Genomic DNA, 18875 nt, shown 5'->3' on the forward strand with positions numbered 1-18875 from the left:
GAGGTTACTTTGCGAGGAATGGACTACATGTGATAAGGTGAGGTAGTCCGACGTACCTACTAGCCAGAGATTTCACAGCGCAACACAACGTCAAGGCTTCCTCGCTGCAACTCCTCCATTGAAACTCCACACAGGGGTCACGAGCCTGGCATGAATTCGTCGCGATTTGAAGCCTTATCAAGTCTCGTTCACGATTCGCGTTCTTCTTTCTCAAGGCTCTCGAGCTTACCGTGGAGACTTGATTCCAAAGCCCCCAGTTGGCTAATACTCTGCCACAAGGAGGAGAGAGAAAGTACACCCCCACGCCGCTAACGAGAGTATGTTTTGGTAGGTTTATCGTCGTGTTGGATGGGAATATATATATCTCTATATACCTCGTATATATACACGAAGCATATGCTACTGGCTCAAGACGCTGGTATTGCTGTACATGTACATCGTGTCTTCATGCTCTCACGCTCACAGTTCCGGTCCCCCCCTCATATCATGCCGACGACACCTCCCGCAACAGCCACTCCCTCCACTGCTCGTCCCCGAGAATCGACCGCACCCGCGCCTGCAGCCACTCGGTGTTGCCCCAGAACCCCCAAGACGCCTGGAAGCGGCACCAGTCCACCAGCGCCGCCTCCCAGTGCCGCACAAACGTCTCCCACGGGTACTCGGGCGGGGTCCACGACGAGGGACCGCGCCGACGCCGCGCCAGAAGCGTGCTGCGGTACTCCTCCAGCAGGCGCCTCTCGCCCGCGCCCATCATGGCCAGCAGACCGCGATGCGGCGGCATCGACGCCGCCGCGTGGCCCTCGCCGTCGTGGTGGTGGCGGTGGTGGTGGCGGTGGTGATCGTCGTCGTCGTCGTCGTTGATGAGCATGTCCAGCGGTACCGAGCACGTAAAGAGCTTCGCCAAGTCGCAGACGCCGAGCCCGACGCCCGCGTACTGAAAATCGAAAAAGGCCACGCGGTCGCCCGCGTCGGTGGCGAAGAGGTTCTCTGACTTGACGTCGCCGTGAATGTACGTCTCGAAGGGGCGGCCCCGCGGCGTGAGGAATTCGGCCACGAGCTCCGCGACGGATGCCGACGACGATTCATCGCCGCCGCCGTTCAGGGGCTTGCACAGCGCCGCGCACCACTCCGAGCTGCCGTCGCGGGCGAGCGCCGCGTACTCCTTCCGGCGCGTCGCGAGGTACGTGTACCCGCCGTTGAGCCACAGCTGCCCCCTGCCCGCGCGCCCAGGACTCTGCTTCCGCCGGGCCTCCTCCTCTAGCGGCGGGAGGAGGAGCGCGTCGTCGAGACGGTGGTGGCCGCGCGGGACCCCTGCCGGCGCCGCCGCCCCGCCGAGCAACTTCCAGGAGCCGCCGTGGAACCGGGCGAGCCACTCGAGCGCGGCGTGGACCTGGCGCGCGTCGAGCGCGGCCCTCTTCTCGCCCGCGACGGGGAACTCGCCTCGCAGGTCCGTCATGACGGTGGCGATGAGGTCGTTGCCTAGGGGGGGCTCCGCGCACGACGACGATGCCGCCGCCACCCGTCTCCGCGTCGAGGCCAAGCACACCGCGACGGCCGGCCCGCCGTCGTCCTCGCCTGCGGCCAGGGCCGGCGCGACCTCGTCGTAAAAGTACTGCTCCACCTGGTAGCTGAGCATCTTGCGCAGGTGGCCCTCGTCGCCGTGGCGCGTCGGCGGAGAGATGAGCTTGAGGACGAGGTGCAGCGTGCCGTCGCCGTCGTCCTTGTCTTTGTTTACGCTTTCCCGGGGCGGCTCGGAGAGCTTCGTTTCGTGAATGGTGGCGGCGGCGGCGGCGATGCTGCTGATGCTGCCGCTGCTACTGTGACGCGGCGACGTGGGCGAGGGCCGCGCCTCGACGGCGCAGATGTGGCCGTAGCCGGCCCAGAGAGACTGCATCTCCGCGCACGAGACGACGTCGAGGCCGAGCTCCGCGAGCAGCACCTGGGCGACGTGCCGCGGATCCGTCGAGGATCCCATGCTGTTCTGGGTCTGATGTGCCTAGATGAAGGGTTCGCGGGCAGGCAGGCATCTCGCGGGTTTCTGACTTTCCAGGGCGGGAGGGACCTCTTTTGAAGGGTCCAGGTTTCGGGGGGATCGTGTGATGATGCCCGCGGGTAGTGGGTCGCCCGTTCACGACGTCATGACGCCGGACTGCCTGACCTCAAACGACGCCACCACATCTCCCATCGTTTTAGATGCTGCCCAGAAGCCGGCGCCATGGCTCTCTGGCGATGCGAATGTCTCGACGAGTATCTGGTCGCAGGAGATCTTTTTGTTTGCCTCTTGTAAATACAGAAATGCAGATCGCTGCTGTGCAACCAAGATGCGACGTCGAGTCAAGACATACAGTGCTAAGTAGATGATTGTGTGGAGAATACACACTGTACCTCACCACCACGTTCCGGTACCGTACCGTTAGTTACCACATTCACGCGACAACCTCACTCACTCACGCCCTCCTGAACCTCACGGTCCTGGTGACATCAACGCCCGACCTTATCAGCTCCCCGCCCGACACTACTACTCACCCGCTCACCTCACCTCACATGGTACGTCAAGCCCTCACTTTTGCGATAGAAAATAGCCAGAAAGTAGCTGACACGAGGAAAACAAGCCCCCCAAGCGCAAACCGGCCACCACCGCCGCCGGCCGCAGCAGCAGCGGCCCCAAGGCCCCGCGGCAGAGCAAGCTCGCCAAGGAGCACAACGTCTCCGCGCAGGAGGAGGGCGAGATCAAGGAGGCGTGGGGCCTCTTCGCGGAGCCCATGGACGGCGAGAAGAACGGCGTCCTGCCCATCGACGACGTCAAGTCGGCCCTCATGTGCGTTATCCACCCCCCCCCCCCCCCCCCTTCGCTCGTCTTCCACCTTTTGCGTCTTGCGTTCCGGCTTTTCTACCTGTCCCGCAAGCCCTTTTGCACGCTTCGCGACGGCATCGGTACGCGAGTGGACCGACCAACCAGGGTTACATGAACCGAGCCACTGGATGAGTGAACGAGTGCCTACATGTCTATGGGTGAACGCAACCGACGGACTGACAAGCATCACCCCCCCGCAGCGCCCTCGGCATCCCCCCCTCCTCGCGCGCCGAGCTCGCCGAGTTCCGCTCCATCCTCGACCCCTCGTCCGACGGCTACGCCACGTACGAGCCCTTCTTCGCCATCTGCGCGCTCAAGCTGCACGCGCGCGACGACGCCGACGACGCCGAGGCCCACCGCGCCGCCGTCCACGAGGCCTTCCGGCTCTTCACCAACGGCGACGCCGACGGTCCCATCACGCTCGCGCACCTGCGCCGCGTCGCCGCCGTGCTCAAGGAGGACGTCGACGAGGACCTCCTCAAGGATATGATTCTCGAGGCCAACGGCGGGGCCGGCGTCGCGCGCGGCGTCCGCGTCGACGAGTTTGACGACGTGATGCGCAACGCCGGCGTGTGGAGGTGAAAAACCTGACGCGACGCGACGCGCGCTTTGGCATGGCGTTGGGAAGTGAGTGGGCAGACGGGAAACTCATATTCACTTCGGTTTAGCATGGCGTTGGAGGCTTTTTATCCCAGTGACGGCTCGTTCGAGTTCTCAGGCGTTGTGGCACACCCTTTCACACCTATCTAGTTGCGATGTATGAATTTTCCTACTGCTCTGTTAAGAGCAGAGACGAGCAACAATTTTTCGGCGCGACAGGCGACCGCTTGGTCGCTGCCGCAGCCGCCCGGGTAAATGAAATCTTCTTGCTCCCTCTTAACGCCGTGATCCCATGCAAAGGGCCATCAGTTGTTAGAGGCCGAGTCGCAAATCCAAAAAGAAAAAAAAGCTCGGGATGAAGAATCCCCCATACACGCATCATGGTGGTCATTCATCATTGTCCCGTCCCTTTTAGTGCGCCGACGGCGGCTCGACCGTCACCTCTGGCGCGGCATTCGTGCCTGGCGCAACGAGACCCCCTTCCTTGGACGCCGCGGGCTGCGCGTCCGAGGGCGCCTTGAAGCCTGCGTGGTCGCGGTGGCGCTTGTAAAAGTAGTTGTCCGGTTTGGGGCGCAGCTCCGGGGGCAGCTCGTCCATGACGCAGGCGAGCATGCCGTCGATGGAGGCCTGCTTGGACGAGTCACGGTGCCAGACGGTAATGAGGTGCGAGTTGAAGCGGACCGAGAGGCCCACGCCGCAGAGCTGGTCGCCTGTACGATGTGTGCGGGTTTCGTTAGCAGCTGTCTGGTCTGTATCCGTAAAAGCGTGTGTGTATTGCCCGCTCTCTCCCACGTTGGGCGTTGCATGGCGCCGCCTAGACAAACGGCCAAAAGGGAATTGGCTGGTCAAAGCCAGGAGGGAGAAGGGGGTAGGGCAGGAAAACGTACCGTCGGCGAGGGCGCTCTGCAGCTTCTCGCCTATGGCCAGCAGCTGGATGCGAGTCCAGACGTCGGGGCCAATGGTCTTGGGGACGCGAAAGGTCCAGCTCCCGCCGTCGCGGTTGCGGCGGTCCTCCCAGACGGGGCGGAAGCCCGACTTGAAGAGGTAGATGCTCTCGCGCATCTTGATCTGATCGACGGGGGTGTTGTTGTTGTAACGCCAAAAGTCCTGCACCGACTCGATCTGGCCGCCGAGCTGCTCGAGCTGCACCTTGTACTCGCTGTCATCGCCGCCGCCGCCGCCGCCGTTTTGGCGGTGGTGATCTTTGGACTGTTGCTGCTGCTGTTGCTGCTGTCTGTCAAAGTAGACATTCCAGTAGTGCTGCGTCGGCAGGGGGCGCATCGTCTTGAGGAAGTTGCGCTTAGCATCGTCGCGCTGCTCGGCGGGGGAGCTGGCCTCGGCCGTGGTGGTGCTCTGCGACAGGCCTGAGAGGCCGCGCGTGAAGAGCTGCGGTCGCGCCGACATGGTATTGAGTTTGAGTTTGACCCAAGCGCGCGAGCCAGGTAGTAACGCTGCTGCTCTGCCCCTGCGATGGCGATTGAGATGGGGATTTGTGATGGCGCGGCCGTGGCGGACGGGCGGCTAAAAACGTCGAGGGAAGGCGGGCGACCGTTTATGTAGGTGTGCGACCCGGGCAGAACGGAGGGGGATGCGAGGCAAGTGGGACGGTCGTGATACGCTGCACACGGCAAGGAAGCTCAAGAGATGAAGAATCCCCGTGTTGTGTGTGTTAGCGACCGCGATGGGTTGATAGATGATGAAAGGCAGGTAGGGAAGGAAGTGCGGACGACGCAAGCACAAAGGAACATGGGTGGATGAATGAATGATCAGGGATGGCGGGGTTGCTGCAACACCTCATTACTCGCCGTTGATCAACCACCACTCACTCCCTCCCTCCCTCCCCCCTATTGCAAGTCCCGGCGGCCCCCAAGGCAGTGCAAAGAGCACCTGCAGCAACCAGATTGGTAAGGCAGTAACTACCAGGGGCCGTACATTAGGTACTCTGTGCAGCACAACAGGGCGGCCCTATCAAATGCGCGACTCCGGGATTGGCAGCCGGCACCTGAGCTCTCCTGCCTAGGTTCCTACCTTAGTCTTGCGCGACATGTTACGAAGTATACGTATCTCAACCACTCGATGAATGAAAGGCAGCCAGCTGGATGGAGCTCCAACTCCAACCCAACCCCCAAACACCTCCCCCCCCCCTCCCCATCCCCCTCCATCTCACGCGCAATGATCATCGTCGTCGTCAACAGCGCCACAAGCCGGACAACGTGCCCCTTTTTCCCTTCCCTTCCACGAGTCTGGCGGCGGGCGGCATTTCAGGGGCACTCCCGCCCGCCCGCTGGCCGCCGCCGCCATTGCATCGCAAGTTCCACCATCAGCATCGACGACGGCCCTGATCTCCACAGTCAGTCCAGGGTATCCCTCCCGCCCGCCACCTACCTGGGCCGCCCCTCCTCAAAGCCCCTCCTCTCTCTCGTCGGCTGCCCCTCCATCCATTCTGCACGGCCGCCGTTGCGTCACACCTCCGTCTCTGTTGGACGGGCTTCAGCGGCGCGTGCGGGAGTCTTGGCCATGGAAAGCCTACTCACGACGGCGACAACGACTGGTAAGTACGAGCTGGAGCAAGCAATCCAAACCTAGGCTGCCGGTGCAACGAGCCCCTTCCATCAACTCTCCGTCAGTTTCGCCCCCACGGCCCTGTGCTCTCAGCACCACGTCCAGGCGTCCAATGTCACAGCAGCCGCAGCTCATCGCCAGAGGAGCAGGGGGCAGGGATAGCCGTCACGTCACACGCAGCCCAGCCAGCCAGCCAAGCAATCAACTTTCAACGACGACCGCCCGCAAATGGCAACCCCCTACCGCAGTCCGCACGGATTCGTCATGACAGGTGCCCGGCAATTGCAACTCACAGAGAGACCCACGTTCGTGCGCTTGGATAAAGGGCACAAAAAGCAAAAAGCAAAACTTGAAACCAGCGACCTGGCCTTCAGACGTCCGAATTGCTCCGGCAGAGCCATCGTAGGCGCCGAGCAGCCGTAGCCGCCCGCGCCCTCCATCCTTCGACGCCCTCCCCGTCTGTGATTGATGAGAAATGCATGTTTGGCCCCCCCGGCCCGGCGCACACGAAACGCTGTCGACTGCTCGACTGCCAATGTTTCGTAACGACTCGAACCATGATAACGTTGTATGTGTAGTTATCGCGCTTTGTTTGCTGGGACGCGCTGCGGCCTGCAACCGCAATCGCAAGGTCCGATTTTTAATCTATCTGTCTTGTGTGTGTTTTCAAACTAATTCATACCCGCCCCGGCATGCCGTATACCCGTGGTGACATTGCCAAGCAAAACAATTGGCCCTTTTACACAATAGTCTTCTCCTTCATCTCAACACCGTACTTTTCCTTGAGCTCCTTCATGATGGGGTCGTTGATCTTGGGCGACATGGGGGCCAGGATACCCTTTTCCGACAGAGTGCCGTTGAGCACCTGTTGGACGGCGACGGCGCAGGGCAGGCCGACCAGCTTGGCCATGGCCGAGTAGCCCTTGGGGTCGCCGTACTCGACCAGCGTCGAGGTGCGCGTCTCGTGCGAGCCGTCCTTGTGCTCAATCTCAAACTTGTGCTGCAGCATCACCATGTCGCGCTCGCCCTCCTCAAACTGCATCTTCTTCTCCAGCTCGGCGCACAGCGTGTCGAGCGGGTTGCCGCGGGGCGTGATCTTGTCATCCGAGAAGATGCCGATCCACCGCAGGCCACTGAGGATGCGCTGCTTGTCCTCGTCCGAGTCAAACGTCGACTTGGCCACAACGGCCGCCTCGAGGTCCTTGGCGCTTGACGACGACGCGCCGATGATGGCCTTGGTAGCCTCCTTCCAGGCCACAGGCTTGCTCAGGATGTCGGCGGGGGTGTCCTCGAGGAAGCCCGTCTCGACCAGGACGCGGATGAACTGGGGGAAGCCCTGGTAGCGCATGGTGCCGCGGATGATGGTCTGCGCCTCGGGGATGTTGTAGCGCTCCTTGTAGGGGGTCGAGTCGCGGTTGGGGTAGGCGACGAAGGCGTAGCCGGGGTAGATGAAGTAGGGCTTGGCGGTGCCCATGAGGTCCTTGGAAGCAATGTCGACAATCTTGCCGCCCTGGTAGATCTTGGCGGCGTTGCGCAGAGCCAGCAGGACGCCGCGCGAGGACCACGAGAACTTGTAGCCGAGGGGGTTGTCAGAGGCCTCGGGGGCGGGCAGGCCGCCGCAGTAGGACAGGAAGGAGAGGATCTTGCCGCCGGCACGGTGGACCTCGTCGATGGTCTTGACGGCGTAGAGGTGGTCGATGCCCGGGTCGAGGCCGATCTCGTTCATGACGGTGATGCCGGCGTCCTTGGCCGCCTGGTCGAGCTCCATCATGGCGGGGGAGACGTAGCTGGTGGTGACGACATTCTTCTTCTGGCGGATGGCCGACTTGATGACGGTGGCGTGGAAGGTGTAGGGGATGAGGCTGATGACGAGGTCGTGCTTGGCCACCTCGGCGTCGAGCGCCTTGTCGTCGTTGACGTCGAGGGAGATGGGCGTGGCGCCCTTGACGCTGCCGGCCAGGCTCTTGGCTGACGCGAGCGTGCGGCAGGCTGGGGAACGCGGAAGCGGTGAGCCTTCAATCGTCCCCTTCTCTTTTCTATTCGAGACGAAGTCGACTTCACTTACCGACCGTGACGGGGATGCCCGCCGCCGTGAGAATGTCGAGCGTAGGGCGGGTCACGAACCCGGCGCCCAGCATGAGAACAGTGCTACGCCCAGGGCCAATTGGGTCAGCGAGGCTTCGCACACGTTGGGAGACATTGAAACGCCTGGGGATGAACGTACTGTTGAGGAGCCATTTTGTGCTATGCTTTGCAGGCGTCAATGGCAAAAAGTGTGAGAGAATTTGAAGAACTGCGGGAGAGTGCGAAAGCCGGGGAGGGGAGGGCAGATGTGTTAGTTATGGAGGGGTTAATTCTCTCGGGCAAAAGTTATCCATGGCGGGGTTGGTTGGTGGTTGGGCGATAGCGGCGGGGGTGGGTGCGTTGAGCCCGCCTGCTGTGCTCCAGCGTTTGCGTCACGCCGCCTCCGATTTGCGGCCGCCGGCCAGTGGGATGGACATGACGGGGGGACGTGGCGCCCACTGTGGCCGTCTCCGGCACGCTTCAGTGGCTGTCCGCAGCACTAGTAAGGTACCCACACACCCGCAAGCCCCACTGGCCCTGGAAGGGGGCTTGGGGGGATGGGGGGCTCTGCTAGGTCTCCAGCTATGCTCTGTCCAGCTGCATGTTTCACCACTTGCACGTCGGATCAAGCGCGACGACAGCTGGATCCGGCCTTTTACCCCTTACCCGTGGCGACGACGTCCCTAGCACTATTACTGCTACGTACTAAGTAACTTAGGTAGCACTACATATCAGCATGCATGCAGCCGACGAGCTGCCAATGTGCACACACAGCCCACGACTTCATCTCCATGGAAAATCAACGGACTTTGGGCTAGATCCGATTCAATTGACTACCGAACCAACAACGAATAAGACGAAGGGGGGGGGTCGGGGGGGGTCTGATTCCCGCAGGCCCGCGGAGTGAGTGAGGCTAGCTCGATGTGGTGATTAATGCCAGCAGCGCCGCCCACGCGTGCGTGTAAGTCGACGAGGGACCAATAACTCCCTAGTCCCTACATACCTACGTACGTTAGTAGCTTCCTGCCAACCGTGTAAGAGCGTTTCGTCTCCAAGTCCCAACGTCTCTACCGTACCTGGCAGCTCGGGACGTACGTACAGACTAAGAAGGTGGCCGTCGACTGCCGGGCCTTCCGTCGCGGCCACGTGCAAGGACAGAAGGGGGAAGAGAAAACAACCACCAAGGAAGGGCCTTGCTTGCTAATCTATCCGGTATGGGCTCGGACGAAAAGATGGCAGGACCTGAGCGACCGTCCCCTCCTTGGGTCCCGTCGAAGCTGGGATTCACAGGACAGACACGGCGATGGCGGCGGTGACGCGTGCCAACGCGTGAACGTCTCCACCGCCGTCTGAGGCCCATCACGATGATTGACACAGTGGGTGAATGGGGTTACTTTTGGTTATTGGTTTGCTCAAGGGAGCGCTTACTTCACCGTGCCAAAACAGAAAGGCTGACACGGTACAGTAGGGGGGTGCAGGTGCTCCGTGTTTTGGCTCGAAATGACATGCCCCTGGGGACTTACACGGCCACCACCACCAAAGGGGTATCTGGTACATCAGCCGCCTTTGTACGACGTAACCGCCAGCTTGAATTTGGTGATTGTCGTCTGCTTTGTCGTCGTCGGCTTTGTGATCTGGGGCATTTTCTGTAGAGTATGGGCGCCGCTGATTTTGTAGAAGGTTCAGACCGCCCCTGGACGGACTGGACGGACGTGGTATGTTGACGTCGAGCTTCGTCCCTAACGCCCACGACTCCGTCCCCACGTGCCCGCCTCTGTAGAGCGACGGGACACCAAAGTATCGTTTTGTTGACAGGTCCAGGATACGCGTAGAGTTTTGATTTTCCCCAGCTCGGACCATGGACTTCTACATCGATGGGTGCTAGCTACCACCGGGGGCTTGCGTCCCGTCTTCGGATCCCTTCGGTCGCCTTCGTAGTCTAGACAGTGTGGTCGTCCTGAGGGTCGAAATCTCGAGACGAGAGACTACGGCATGATATGTGCTCAGTCAGGGGCGCCCCATGTGCCTGACGGGAACAGGCTCGACGGCATGGCGAACCACCTGCCCTCTCGCTTAGCCTTGCGGCGCCCCCCCCCCCCCCCTTTCTGATACATCAGCCTTTTTGAAAAAAAGCAGAAGAAGAAGAGCAGCGGAGCGAGACGGCGTGCCAGGCTCTGCGCCGGTGCCCGTCCGCTATAACGTAACCGGGCTGGCACTGTACGCCGGGCGGGCGTCTGATCTGATGTACGCGCTCCTCGAAGCACAGTACCCACGCCCCTGCCAGGCCACGCCCCCCGTAAACATCACGACATCACCGCGACGGGCTCTCGTGCGCGTAAACTTGATGACTTTGATTTTCCCTTCCGAAGACAAGATCAGTGGACTGCCGGAAAAGGGTTGTGCCCTGGAGGCCGGAGGGTGTAAGGCGCCCGCCTGTTCCCTCCCGTCTCTGCACCTCGACTTTGTACGCAACCTCTCACTTTCATACCACTTCTCCCTCGTACGTGCGTCACAACATCGTCGTCTCTTCACCTTCACCTTCATCATTGTCGTCATCGGCATCGGCATCGTCATCACCATCATCATCATCATCCTCACCTCCCTCTCCATTCTCTTCTTCTTCTTCCTCTTGACTGCGACCTGCTCCCTGGGTAAGTCTACAAGCACGCCCTGTCCGCCCGGACGCAGCACCCGCCCGTGACTACGAGACCTCGTCCTAACGTTGTACGCGTACCAGTCAGGAGTCCCTTCTCCGTCATGTCTTCCGTCATGGATGACCGTTTCGGCTTCCTTAGCGTCTGGGTCGGGCCCCGGACGCGGGTGAAGAAGGAGTACGTCGAAGACGAGGCCATGTACCTCGAGGGCATGACCGTCCTGCTCGACTACATCAACACGGGCAACACCTGCGATGACATGGTCCGCGTCATCCGCGCGGCGCGCGCCTGGTGCCGCGAGTACTTTATCAACGAGGACTCGGCCCCCAGCGAGCTCCCTGACGACATTGCCTTCCTTCACCCCAACTTCCTGAACCTGTCTATTGCTTCGTGGCACCGCCTCATCGGGCCGGTCGACTTTGAGTCGTACCACGATCTCTTCCCGGAGGCAGACTTTGTCGACCCCTTTGCCCGGGACGACATGGAGCCGAGCCAACAGCCCGCTGTGGAGAACTCTACTCAAGAGACGGAGATTAAGAGGACGTCTGATGGATTGATTGTTCTCGATGAGCGCTATGCTTGGGATGATGAAGAGGAAGACGATGAGGGAGAGTCAGATGAGCTCTTCGAGATGACATCTCCCGAAGAGATGGAGGTCGAGGAGGCCTCTGATGAAGAGATGGAGGTCCATGAAGGCTATACCTGGGACACTCTACAGCCGGGCCCACCCGCCGTGCAGAACCTTGCCGGAGAGATGGACCACAACGGCGATGAGCTGACGTCTGATGAAGAGACGGAGCTCGACGGCCGCTTGGCTGGGGACGTCGAAGAGGCGTATCATCCCATCGAGGAGACGTCTGCCGCCAAGACGGAACATCCAGACGACCATGGCCACCACCCAGACTCTGTCCACGGTCAGGAACCTGCCGGCGTCCAAGCCTCAGACGAACCCGAGGTCTTCCAACTCATGACCGCGGCGGAACTCTTCGGTTACGATGATTCTGACGACGAGGTTTCCCCCCCTTGCCGCTTCGAGTGCTGCGACGGAATCGCCCCCTTCGGACACGCTCGAGGCTCTGGCACTGTATCTGAAGCCTCTGGGAGCGCCCAACAAGTTTCCGACGACGCCAACGGCTCCGAGGATGATGAATCCTCCCACCAGGAGCACCAAGCCATCACTGCTCCCCAGGCCGAAACTCCGGACCACAACAGCGTTGACAACAACAACAACGTCGACAACAACATCAACAACCAGGAGGCGCCGGCCCCGGCATCTCCCGCCAGCATCTCTCACGTCGACATGCCCCCCGTCAACCCCTCCTTCAGCCTGCTGGACCGCATCCTATCCCCGGCGGGCCCTTGGGTCGCCCTGTCCGCCGAAATCGTCGAGTCCATGGTCCACCGGCACACGCGCGACACCTTCGCGCGCTACGCCGCCGGCGGCGTCGAGGGCGCCAGCATCCTCTTCAACCGCTACACCCTCCTCCGCGACGGCCCCCCCCACATGGCCAGCGACCTGTCCACCGCGCTCGCCCGCAACATGCCCGCCGCCCTCGCCTGCCTGGCCGACATGCGGTACGGCGAGGTCTTCGGCGTCGACCCGCTCGGCATCGAGGGCTTCATGTAGTTGTCGGTGGTGGGACCTCGACATGAGCTTCATTCTTCTGTCTGGCTCTTTGTCGTTGTCGGAAGTCCCCTTTCATGTTGGCACAACTATATCGGGGCATGAGGGCTTTTATCAAGAGACCCCCTTGGGCATTCTGGATGAGGCTCTTCAGACTTTGTCCCCCTCTTTGACATTAAAAAACCCCAAAACAAGAACGAACAAAACAAAAACAAAAACAACAACAAAAAAAATCATTTGCGGGGAGGAACTACATCTTTCATGACCTGCCCCTGCATTCACCAAGGCGTTTTGTTGTCTGGGGCGTACGCGCCCTTCTTCACTCCGAAAGGACCTGTACGATGATCGGACAGAGTCTATGCATAGACCACTTGAGGCAAAATGGGTAAATTTGGTCACGGATGAGAGCACCTTACGCTCTGATGGAAGGAATCTTGCACAGATGACGGAGGGGAGACCTGCTGGAGGATCGGGTGATTCAGGCGTTCGATGGGAGAACCGGGTAACGGATGGGATATTCACGGACGGCATGGTTGGGGAGTTTTTTCTGAGATTGTGGACGGCGGGTTTGGCTTACGGCTGGGGGGCATGTTGTCATAGCCGGACCAGGCAAGCAACTACGCGGTAACTAATGGTGTTTTGTTGCTGTGGTGGCGCCAACTTAGTAGCCGCCTCATGTACGCCTGGCGTTGAGGGCGAGGGAGTTTTGGAGTCTTTGTACGCATTCTACACTCTACAGATTGCGCATCACGACTGAGAAATACACAAACGTTGTCAGTCTACAAACCGCAGTACCGACCTGATATTGTCCAGTGAAACTTGGTCGACGGCTGTTCTCCATGAATGGTCATTTACACAAAAAGTAAAAAAAAACAAGGTCATATCTATGTAGCCCCAAAGCAATGGTGGTCGTCAGTGGAAACCCTTCCCAAACTCCAGCGCTTGTAACCCATCGTCAGTCTGTACAGTAGAGCTCGTGTCGCTTGTTGCCTCTCTTTTTACACCCAGTCACGCAAATTCGTGTCCAGTGAGTGGCGCGCCCTTCTTTTCTTACACGTTCCTTCGTGTCCCCAGGGGCATCCGTACGCTGGCGTCGTCCTTGAAGCGCGACAGGTCGCCGCCGATGAGCTTGCGGAGGTTGCTCATGTCGGTGAGGTAGCGCTGCATCTCCTCGTGCAGCTCGTCACCCGCGGCCGTGCTGTCCGAGTCGTAGTCGTAGTCGTCGCCGTCGTCGTACTCGGCGTCCTCGCCATTGCCGTGGCTGCTGTTGCTGTTCTCCTTGTCCACGTTCTTGCCCTCGCCGCCCCCTAGGTGGTCGTCTTGGTCGGGGGCGGATCTGATGGTGACGGCAGGGATCGGGTTCTTGAGGCTGTCGATGGCTAGCTTGAGGTGCAGCTTGAGGGCCTCGTTTTCCGTCTGCAGCTTCTTGATCTTGCTCTCGGCCACCATGCTGCGCTCCTCCATCATGCGCTGCATCTGTGCCACGCGCTGCTGGTACTCCTCGAGCTTCTCCTCGGCCTCCTTGGCGTTCTTCTCGCGCTGCCGCGAGTCCGACACTGACACTTGTAGCAGGCGAATCTCCTCGGCCATGGCCGCGATTTGCGCATCCCTCTCGGCCGTGGAGATGTGGTCCTGGTTGACGACGGCGCGCGTGCGGATGCGTTTGGCCTGGTCGGCGTAGCGCAGCGTCGAGAGCGTCTCCTCGTAATCGGAGGGGGCGATGCAGGCAATCATGGCCGTCTTGCTGTTGCCGCCCAGCGAGTCCTTGAGGAGCCACGTTAGGATGGAGTCGCGGTAGGGCACCACGTCCTTGCGCTTGCCCGAGCGGAGCTGCTTCGGGTCGGCGAGGGCGGCAATGACGCGGCCCAGCGTGGTGAGCGACTTGTTGATGTTGCTGCCCTCGCGAAGGCGCGCGCCCGTGGCCTCGGTCGACTTGGCCCTCTCGCTGCCGGCCAGGTCGACGAGGCGGATGCGCGAGCTGCGCTCCGTCGACTCGTCCGTCTCCATGTCGTGGTGTATCTGCCGCAGCATGATGGTGAAAACTGCATGGCTTCGACTGCTAGTGTCATTCATCTTGGTGCTCGCCGTCGTGCGCGACGAGTCGCCCAGCTTCATGTAGCGCATGATCTCGTTGATGTTGCGGACGGGCACCTCGGTCAGGTCCTTGACGTAGGGGCCCTCGGTGGGCGACTCGCGGATCTTGAGATAGTGCGGCGGCGCGGAGCTGGGGACGACGGGCACCAGCAGGTCCCGGACGTGCTCGTTGTAGACCTCAAAGTAGGAGACGCGCACATTGTAGGCGACGTTGGAGTCTTCGTTTTGCGCCGCCTCGATGCGCTCAAAGAGGTCCTCGCACGTACGGGGGATGAGACCGGGCTGCTCGGGCGTGCCCATCATGGTGTAGCTCTTGCCGGAGCCCGTCTGGCCGTAGGCGAAGATGCAGGTGTGGTAGCCCTCGAAGTTGTGATCCAGGAACTCCTCGCCTAGGCTGTTGTAGACGTCCTCCTGGTGGGCGTAGTGGGCGTCGGCGACGTCGTGGCTCCAGAAGGAGTTGTCAAAGGCGAACTGCTTGTCATCGATGACCTTGCCGCGCAGGCTCTGCTTGCCATTGGGGGTGCCGGGGATCTCGGGGGCCCTGAGGGTTGTGACCTGGGTGATGGGGTCCATGTCGATGAGGCATCTCGTCGCCTTTTCGATCTCTGTGTGTGTGTAGGCGTCCGTGCGGTCAGCAACGTGGCCTGCCTACTTGGTACCCGTCATGGCGTCTCATCGACAACATACATACCCCTTTGCAAAAAGGCGCGCACGCGCACAACGACCCTCACGTTGCCGCCGCCGTCCATCCTGGCGGGCACGGGCGTGCTGCCATCGCGGGAGCGCAGCGAGGGCGTCGAGGCGGACGAGGCGACGGCGGCGAGGCCCGACGACGAGGACGAGGACGAGGGCATGAGCCGCGCGTCGAGGGCCATTTCCAACAGGGTCTCGTTGATGTCCTGGACACTATCGCGAAGCCGCTTGCGAAGATTGCGATACATGCGAGCAGCGGTCGGTGGTGGAGATTTGATATCTGCCCTAGTCGGACAAGGGCTTTGTTTACTTTGCTTTGTGGCGGGGGGTGCGAGGCTGTCGGGTTGTTGCCGGGGTAAAGTGCAGGGGGCGCCAGTGGGGTTTCCAGCGGTCATTGTTGGCTGGAGCTGCCCTGCCCACAGTGGAATGGCGCTGCCCGGGCTGCTTCCCGCCCGTCCTTGTGCTGGCTGGCAGGCTGCACCAGCGCTGCCAGAGCGCCATCCACGCCGATTAGATAAGCGCCGCGCCGTACCGAGCCATACGGGCTCCGTAATTACCGCACCACTGCGCACGGCAGTGAGACACCACCTCACCAATGGAGAGTGCATGAGCTGGTGTGGGTCACCCGCTGGTCGAGCGTGTTGCCGTATCCAGCAATGTAGGGACGGGACCCCGCGAGAAGAGAATACTAACGCACTTGAGCGCACGTAGCAGCAGCTGAACAAATTATCCCGTCATCACGCCTCACCACCCGCGCCGCCTAACCGGCCCTGCTGCAGCTTGTATTCTGTCACCCTCGCCGCCCCCAGTCGCGACAGGCATGCCCAGAGGCTAAATAACCCGCGAGCTCGTTTTACGCGTTTCCCACCAAGCAAGCAATTGACTGATTGATTGCCCGTCGTTTCTTCTGTCAAACGAACTCCGCTCGTCGTCCTTTTTTTCCTGCTTCTTTCTCCCATCCGGTTTTTTTTTCGACAAAGTCTCGTCCTCCTTCTCCTCACCCCCGTTCTCGTCCCCTTTTTCCTCTTCTTCCTCCATTCAGTCGTCGTTGACCCGCCATCGCGCCTTTCCTCAATCGCCCCCTCCCGGACCCGCGTCTTTGTGCGCGCGCGCGCCTCCTTGCAGTAGTAGCAGCAGCACTACCATCGCTATCAACCCTGCAAACAACCCCCCCTTTCCTTTCAGACTCCATCAGCAATGGCGCGAACCAAGGAAGACGCAAAGGCAGCCTCCGCCACCGCCTCCGCCGCCACCACCGCCGAGCCCCCCCGCCGGGGTCGTGGCCGACCCAAGGGCAGCGGCAAGTCAGACGGAGTGAAGAAGGCCTACGTGCCCACCGGCCGCCCGCGCGGTCGCCCTCCCGGCAGCGGCAAGAAGAAGGCGGCAGCGACTAGCCGGGCAGCCAAGGTCGCGTCTGGCACCGGCCGTCCGCGCGGCCGCCCCCCGGGCAGCGGAAAGAAGCAGTTGGCTGCTGCCGCCGCCGCCGCCGGTGAAGACACGACGACGAACGGGAACGCGACGCCCACGCCCAAGACGGCCGCGGGACGGCGCGGCGCCGCTCGCAAGTCGGATGCCGACCTGACCGCCTCGACCGCCAGCAAGCGAGGGGGGCGCGGAGCCCGTGGCCGAAAGTCTGCCGGCTCCGCGAGCGAGACCCCCGACGACGAGGCTCGCGCCGCAGACGCTTCGTCCGACAAGGCCGAGGGTGAGTCCAACAGTCCTGCCGCTGCCGCCGCTGCTGCTGCTGCCAGTCCGGCAAACGAGAGACGCTAAAACGAGCAACGTCGCAGAAGGTGACGAAGACGCCGGCGACGACGAGCAAGACGAGAAGATGGATGTGGAATCCGGAGAGGTCGGTGCCCAACAACCGCCGTCGCCCTGGATCGCCGGGCTCAAGAACATGTTTCGCTGATGGCTTTTTCTTCTCCTTTTTTCTGTCTGTGCAGGGCTCCGGATCCGAAGAAGAAGAAGAAGAATAAAAAAACAAAAGAGGACACGCGACATGCGACTGACGGCTTGACACCGCGGGCCCTCTTCACCCCCCTTTTTCCACGAACCCGCATGCACACACGAGTTCGGCACCGGACGGACGGGGAGGTAGGCGTGTACGAGACGAAGAAACACGGCATCGTATCGTACCCGCGCAACATCGGGATCCAGCAACAGGGTCGGCTTCGAAGGGATGGATGGGCCGCCGCAATTGGGATGGGGGATTGTTATTTTTTTGGGACAAGGCTACTATTCAGTTTCCTTGGTTGGCGCTGACTGGGATGCGCTGGGCGGGCGTCGTTTACGCGTCGTGTACTATTATGCGCTGCCCTTGCTGTCCATTGATGATCCCTTTTTTCTTTGGGGGTACCAAAGCAAGATGATGAGGTATCGTGTCATGACATGCGGAACAACGCCCTACTCCCTCTTCCACGCCTCAAACTCCTCGTCGAGGTGCCGCTTGAGCTGCTCGAAGCGGTTCCCAAAGTTCGTCCCGCAGCGCCAGCACACGAGGTCCCGGCGCAGGTACCCCTGGCCCTTGGGGTCGCGGCGCGGGTCGTCGTCGGCGAGGGGGAAGTCGGCCAGGTCGACCAGGAAGGGCGTGTTGAACGAGTTGTAGTGCTTGCGGTGCCGCAGCCTGGCGGGCGAGTGCATGTCGCGCGACAGAACGTGGATGTGCAGGTGCGCCATGCTCGGCACCGCGTGCACGCCCACGAGCACCTCGGCCTCCCAGTCGCGGCCCGGCGGGAGCTGCGTCTCGGCGCCTCGTGCCTCTTCTGGACCTGCTCCTCCCCCAGACTCTCGTCCATCTGCGTCATCACCACCACCACCTCCTCCTCCAAGCGCCGCCTCCCCATTGAGCACCGCCTCCCGCCTCGCATCCGCCTTGCTATACCTCCCCAGCCCGCGCCGCAACTCGCCCGCCACCAAGCCACGCAAACGCCCCGCCTCGGCCCGCACCTCTCGTAGAAACGCCGGGTCGCCGGAGAGCGCGTCAAACGGGTGCAGCAGGCTCACGGCGGGCGAGCGCGGCAGCAGCAGCGCGTGCACCGTCGCCTTGGGGAACTTGTCCCGCAGGGCCACGAAGCCCTCGTTGTGGTAGATGACGGGCGACGACGACGACGACGAGGAAAACGACGCCGGGTCCTTGAGGTATGCGCCCAGTGCCATGCGGTCTCTGAAGGGGTTGGAGCGCGACGTGCGCGGCGGCTTTGCGTGGGCGGTGCTGCTGCTCTTGGTCCTGGGCTGCTGCTGCTGATGCGGGGGCCGCTTGGGGCCCATGAGTGCGGTGACTGTGGTTGTTGTGGCGACAGCTGTGCGTCAGCCTTGACTTTTAAAAAAGCTTCTATTTTAAACGGTTCAGCTCGCCCTGCTGCGTACGGGGGTGTGACTTACACGCGTTCCGCTGCGCTGGTGGTGGTGATGATGATGATGTCGAAGGCCCCGCTACTTCGCCCGCAGCAGGCGGCGGCGGCTGCTGCTGCTGCTGCTGCCGCCCGTCCTCGTGCTGGAGCTCCTCCCTTGTCATGGCCTCTTCCGAGTCCGTGTCCGTGCCTGCCATGGTGTTGTCGGGTGCTGTGGTGGCGAAACGGACCCTGCTGCGTGGGTGAAGCGTGATGAATGGAGGAGGTGAGTTGCGTCTTAGAAGCTGAATGAGATGTCACACACGTCGTTCGGTGCGCGGCGGCGGAGCCCGCACACATGCCACAAAGTACAGCATAGGCCTGAGCCTGACGGCGCA

At 61.5% G+C, this 18875-nt stretch overlaps 8 protein-coding genes across 11 annotated transcripts; 3 read left to right on the top strand and 5 right to left on the bottom strand.

Moving 5' to 3' along the window:
* Positions 1-346: 346 nt before the first annotated feature.
* JDV02_005263 (uncharacterized protein) lies at positions 347-2279 on the bottom strand. The gene has a single exon (XM_047986542.1). It carries the CDS (start codon positions 1973-1975, stop codon positions 485-487), a length of 1491 nt encoding a protein of 496 aa, XP_047842524.1. The 5' UTR covers positions 1976-2279; the 3' UTR covers positions 347-484.
* On the top strand, positions 2189-3741 carry GLO2_3 (Hydroxyacylglutathione hydrolase). Its single transcript, XM_047986543.1, has 3 exons — positions 2189-2547; positions 2613-2818; positions 3055-3741. The coding sequence occupies exons 1-3, from the start codon at positions 2545-2547 to the stop codon at positions 3434-3436; spliced, it is 591 nt and encodes a 196-aa protein (XP_047842525.1). The 5' UTR covers positions 2189-2544; the 3' UTR covers positions 3437-3741.
* JDV02_005265 (uncharacterized protein) lies at positions 3546-5215 on the bottom strand. Its single transcript, XM_047986544.1, has 2 exons — positions 4342-5215; positions 3546-4164 (listed from the first exon to the last, which is right to left on the bottom strand). Exons 1-2 carry the CDS (start codon positions 4856-4858, stop codon positions 3866-3868), a joined length of 816 nt encoding a protein of 271 aa, XP_047842526.1. The 5' UTR covers positions 4859-5215; the 3' UTR covers positions 3546-3865.
* A 1375-nt stretch (positions 5216-6590) lies between these two features.
* LYS9 (saccharopine dehydrogenase (NADP+, L-glutamate-forming)) lies at positions 6591-8378 on the bottom strand. Its single transcript, XM_047986545.1, has 3 exons — positions 8241-8378; positions 8082-8164; positions 6591-8005 (listed from the first exon to the last, which is right to left on the bottom strand). The coding sequence occupies exons 1-3, from the start codon at positions 8252-8254 to the stop codon at positions 6756-6758; spliced, it is 1347 nt and encodes a 448-aa protein (XP_047842527.1). The 5' UTR covers positions 8255-8378; the 3' UTR covers positions 6591-6755.
* Positions 8379-10322: 1944 nt separating this feature from the next.
* On the top strand, positions 10323-12361 carry JDV02_005267 (uncharacterized protein; the record flags this gene model as incomplete). Its single annotated transcript, XM_047986546.1, has 2 exons — positions 10323-10731; positions 10818-12361. 2 exons carry the CDS (start codon positions 10323-10325, stop codon positions 12359-12361), a joined length of 1953 nt encoding a protein of 650 aa, XP_047842528.1.
* Positions 12362-13133: 772 nt separating this feature from the next.
* On the bottom strand, positions 13134-15481 carry JDV02_005268 (uncharacterized protein). Of its 2 annotated transcripts, XM_047986547.1 has the most exons (2): positions 15144-15481; positions 13134-15057 (listed from the first exon to the last, which is right to left on the bottom strand). In XM_047986547.1, exons 1-2 carry the CDS (start codon positions 15391-15393, stop codon positions 13409-13411), a joined length of 1899 nt encoding a protein of 632 aa, XP_047842529.1. In that variant the 5' UTR covers positions 15394-15481; the 3' UTR covers positions 13134-13408. The 2 variants fall into 2 exon arrangements, with proteins under 2 accessions (XP_047842529.1, XP_047842530.1); XM_047986548.1 differs by having other exon boundaries at positions 13134-15481.
* Positions 15482-16028: 547 nt separating this feature from the next.
* Positions 16029-17534, top strand: JDV02_005269 (uncharacterized protein). Of its 2 annotated transcripts, XM_047986549.1 has the most exons (3): positions 16029-16850; positions 16936-16997; positions 17092-17534. In XM_047986549.1, exons 1-3 carry the CDS (start codon positions 16343-16345, stop codon positions 17122-17124), a joined length of 603 nt encoding a protein of 200 aa, XP_047842531.1. In that variant the 5' UTR covers positions 16029-16342; the 3' UTR covers positions 17125-17534. The 2 variants fall into 2 exon arrangements, with proteins under 2 accessions (XP_047842531.1, XP_047842532.1); XM_047986550.1 differs by having other exon boundaries at positions 16936-17534.
* A 13-nt stretch (positions 17535-17547) lies between these two features.
* Positions 17548-18741, bottom strand: HNT3 (aprataxin-like protein). 2 transcript variants are annotated; one of them, XM_047986551.1, is made up of 2 exons: positions 18530-18741; positions 17548-18426 (listed from the first exon to the last, which is right to left on the bottom strand). In XM_047986551.1, exons 1-2 carry the CDS (start codon positions 18693-18695, stop codon positions 17552-17554), a joined length of 1041 nt encoding a protein of 346 aa, XP_047842533.1. In that variant the 5' UTR covers positions 18696-18741; the 3' UTR covers positions 17548-17551. The 2 variants fall into 2 exon arrangements, with proteins under 2 accessions (XP_047842533.1, XP_047842534.1); XM_047986552.1 differs by having other exon boundaries at positions 17548-18479.
* Between the last annotated feature and the right edge of the window lie 134 nt (positions 18742-18875).

The sequence above is a fragment of the Purpureocillium takamizusanense genome, chromosome 4 (assembly GCF_022605165.1).
Source record: "Purpureocillium takamizusanense chromosome 4, complete sequence".
Classification (NCBI taxonomy): Eukaryota; Fungi; Ascomycota; class Sordariomycetes; order Hypocreales; family Ophiocordycipitaceae; genus Purpureocillium; species Purpureocillium takamizusanense.

Excerpts from the sequence above, each read along its gene's own strand:
- JDV02_005263 (XM_047986542.1), bottom strand. The coding sequence starts at position 1,975 with ATGGGATCCTCGACGGATCCGCGGCACGTCGCCCAGGTGCTGCTCGCG.
- JDV02_005265 (XM_047986544.1), bottom strand. The coding sequence starts at position 4,858 with ATGTCGGCGCGACCGCAGCTCTTCACGCGCGGCCTCTCAGGCCTGTCG. Across the intron at positions 4,165-4,341 it reads GCAGAGCGCCCTCGCCGACG|GCGACCAGCTCTGCGGCGTG; the intron begins GTACGTTTTCCT and ends CACATCGTACAG.
- LYS9 (XM_047986545.1), bottom strand. Across the intron at positions 8,006-8,081 it reads GGGCATCCCCGTCACGGTCG|CCTGCCGCACGCTCGCGTCA; the intron begins GTAAGTGAAGTC and ends CGCGTTCCCCAG.
- JDV02_005268 (XM_047986547.1), bottom strand. The coding sequence starts at position 15,393 with ATGTATCGCAATCTTCGCAAGCGGCTTCGCGATAGTGTCCAGGACATC. Across the intron at positions 15,058-15,143 it reads GCGCGCCTTTTTGCAAAGGG|AGATCGAAAAGGCGACGAGA; the intron begins GTATGTATGTTG and ends ACACACACACAG.
- JDV02_005269 (XM_047986550.1), top strand. The coding sequence starts at position 16,343 with ATGGCGCGAACCAAGGAAGACGCAAAGGCAGCCTCCGCCACCGCCTCC. Across the intron at positions 16,851-16,935 it reads TTCGTCCGACAAGGCCGAGG|AAGGTGACGAAGACGCCGGC; the intron begins GTGAGTCCAACA and ends GCAACGTCGCAG.
- GLO2_3 (XM_047986543.1), top strand. Across the intron at positions 2,819-3,054 it reads GACGTCAAGTCGGCCCTCAT|CGCCCTCGGCATCCCCCCCT; the intron begins GTGCGTTATCCA and ends ACCCCCCCGCAG.
- HNT3 (XM_047986551.1), bottom strand. The coding sequence starts at position 18,695 with ATGGCAGGCACGGACACGGACTCGGAAGAGGCCATGACAAGGGAGGAG. Across the intron at positions 18,427-18,529 it reads ACCAGCGCAGCGGAACGCGT|TCACCGCACTCATGGGCCCC; the intron begins GTAAGTCACACC and ends CAACAACCACAG.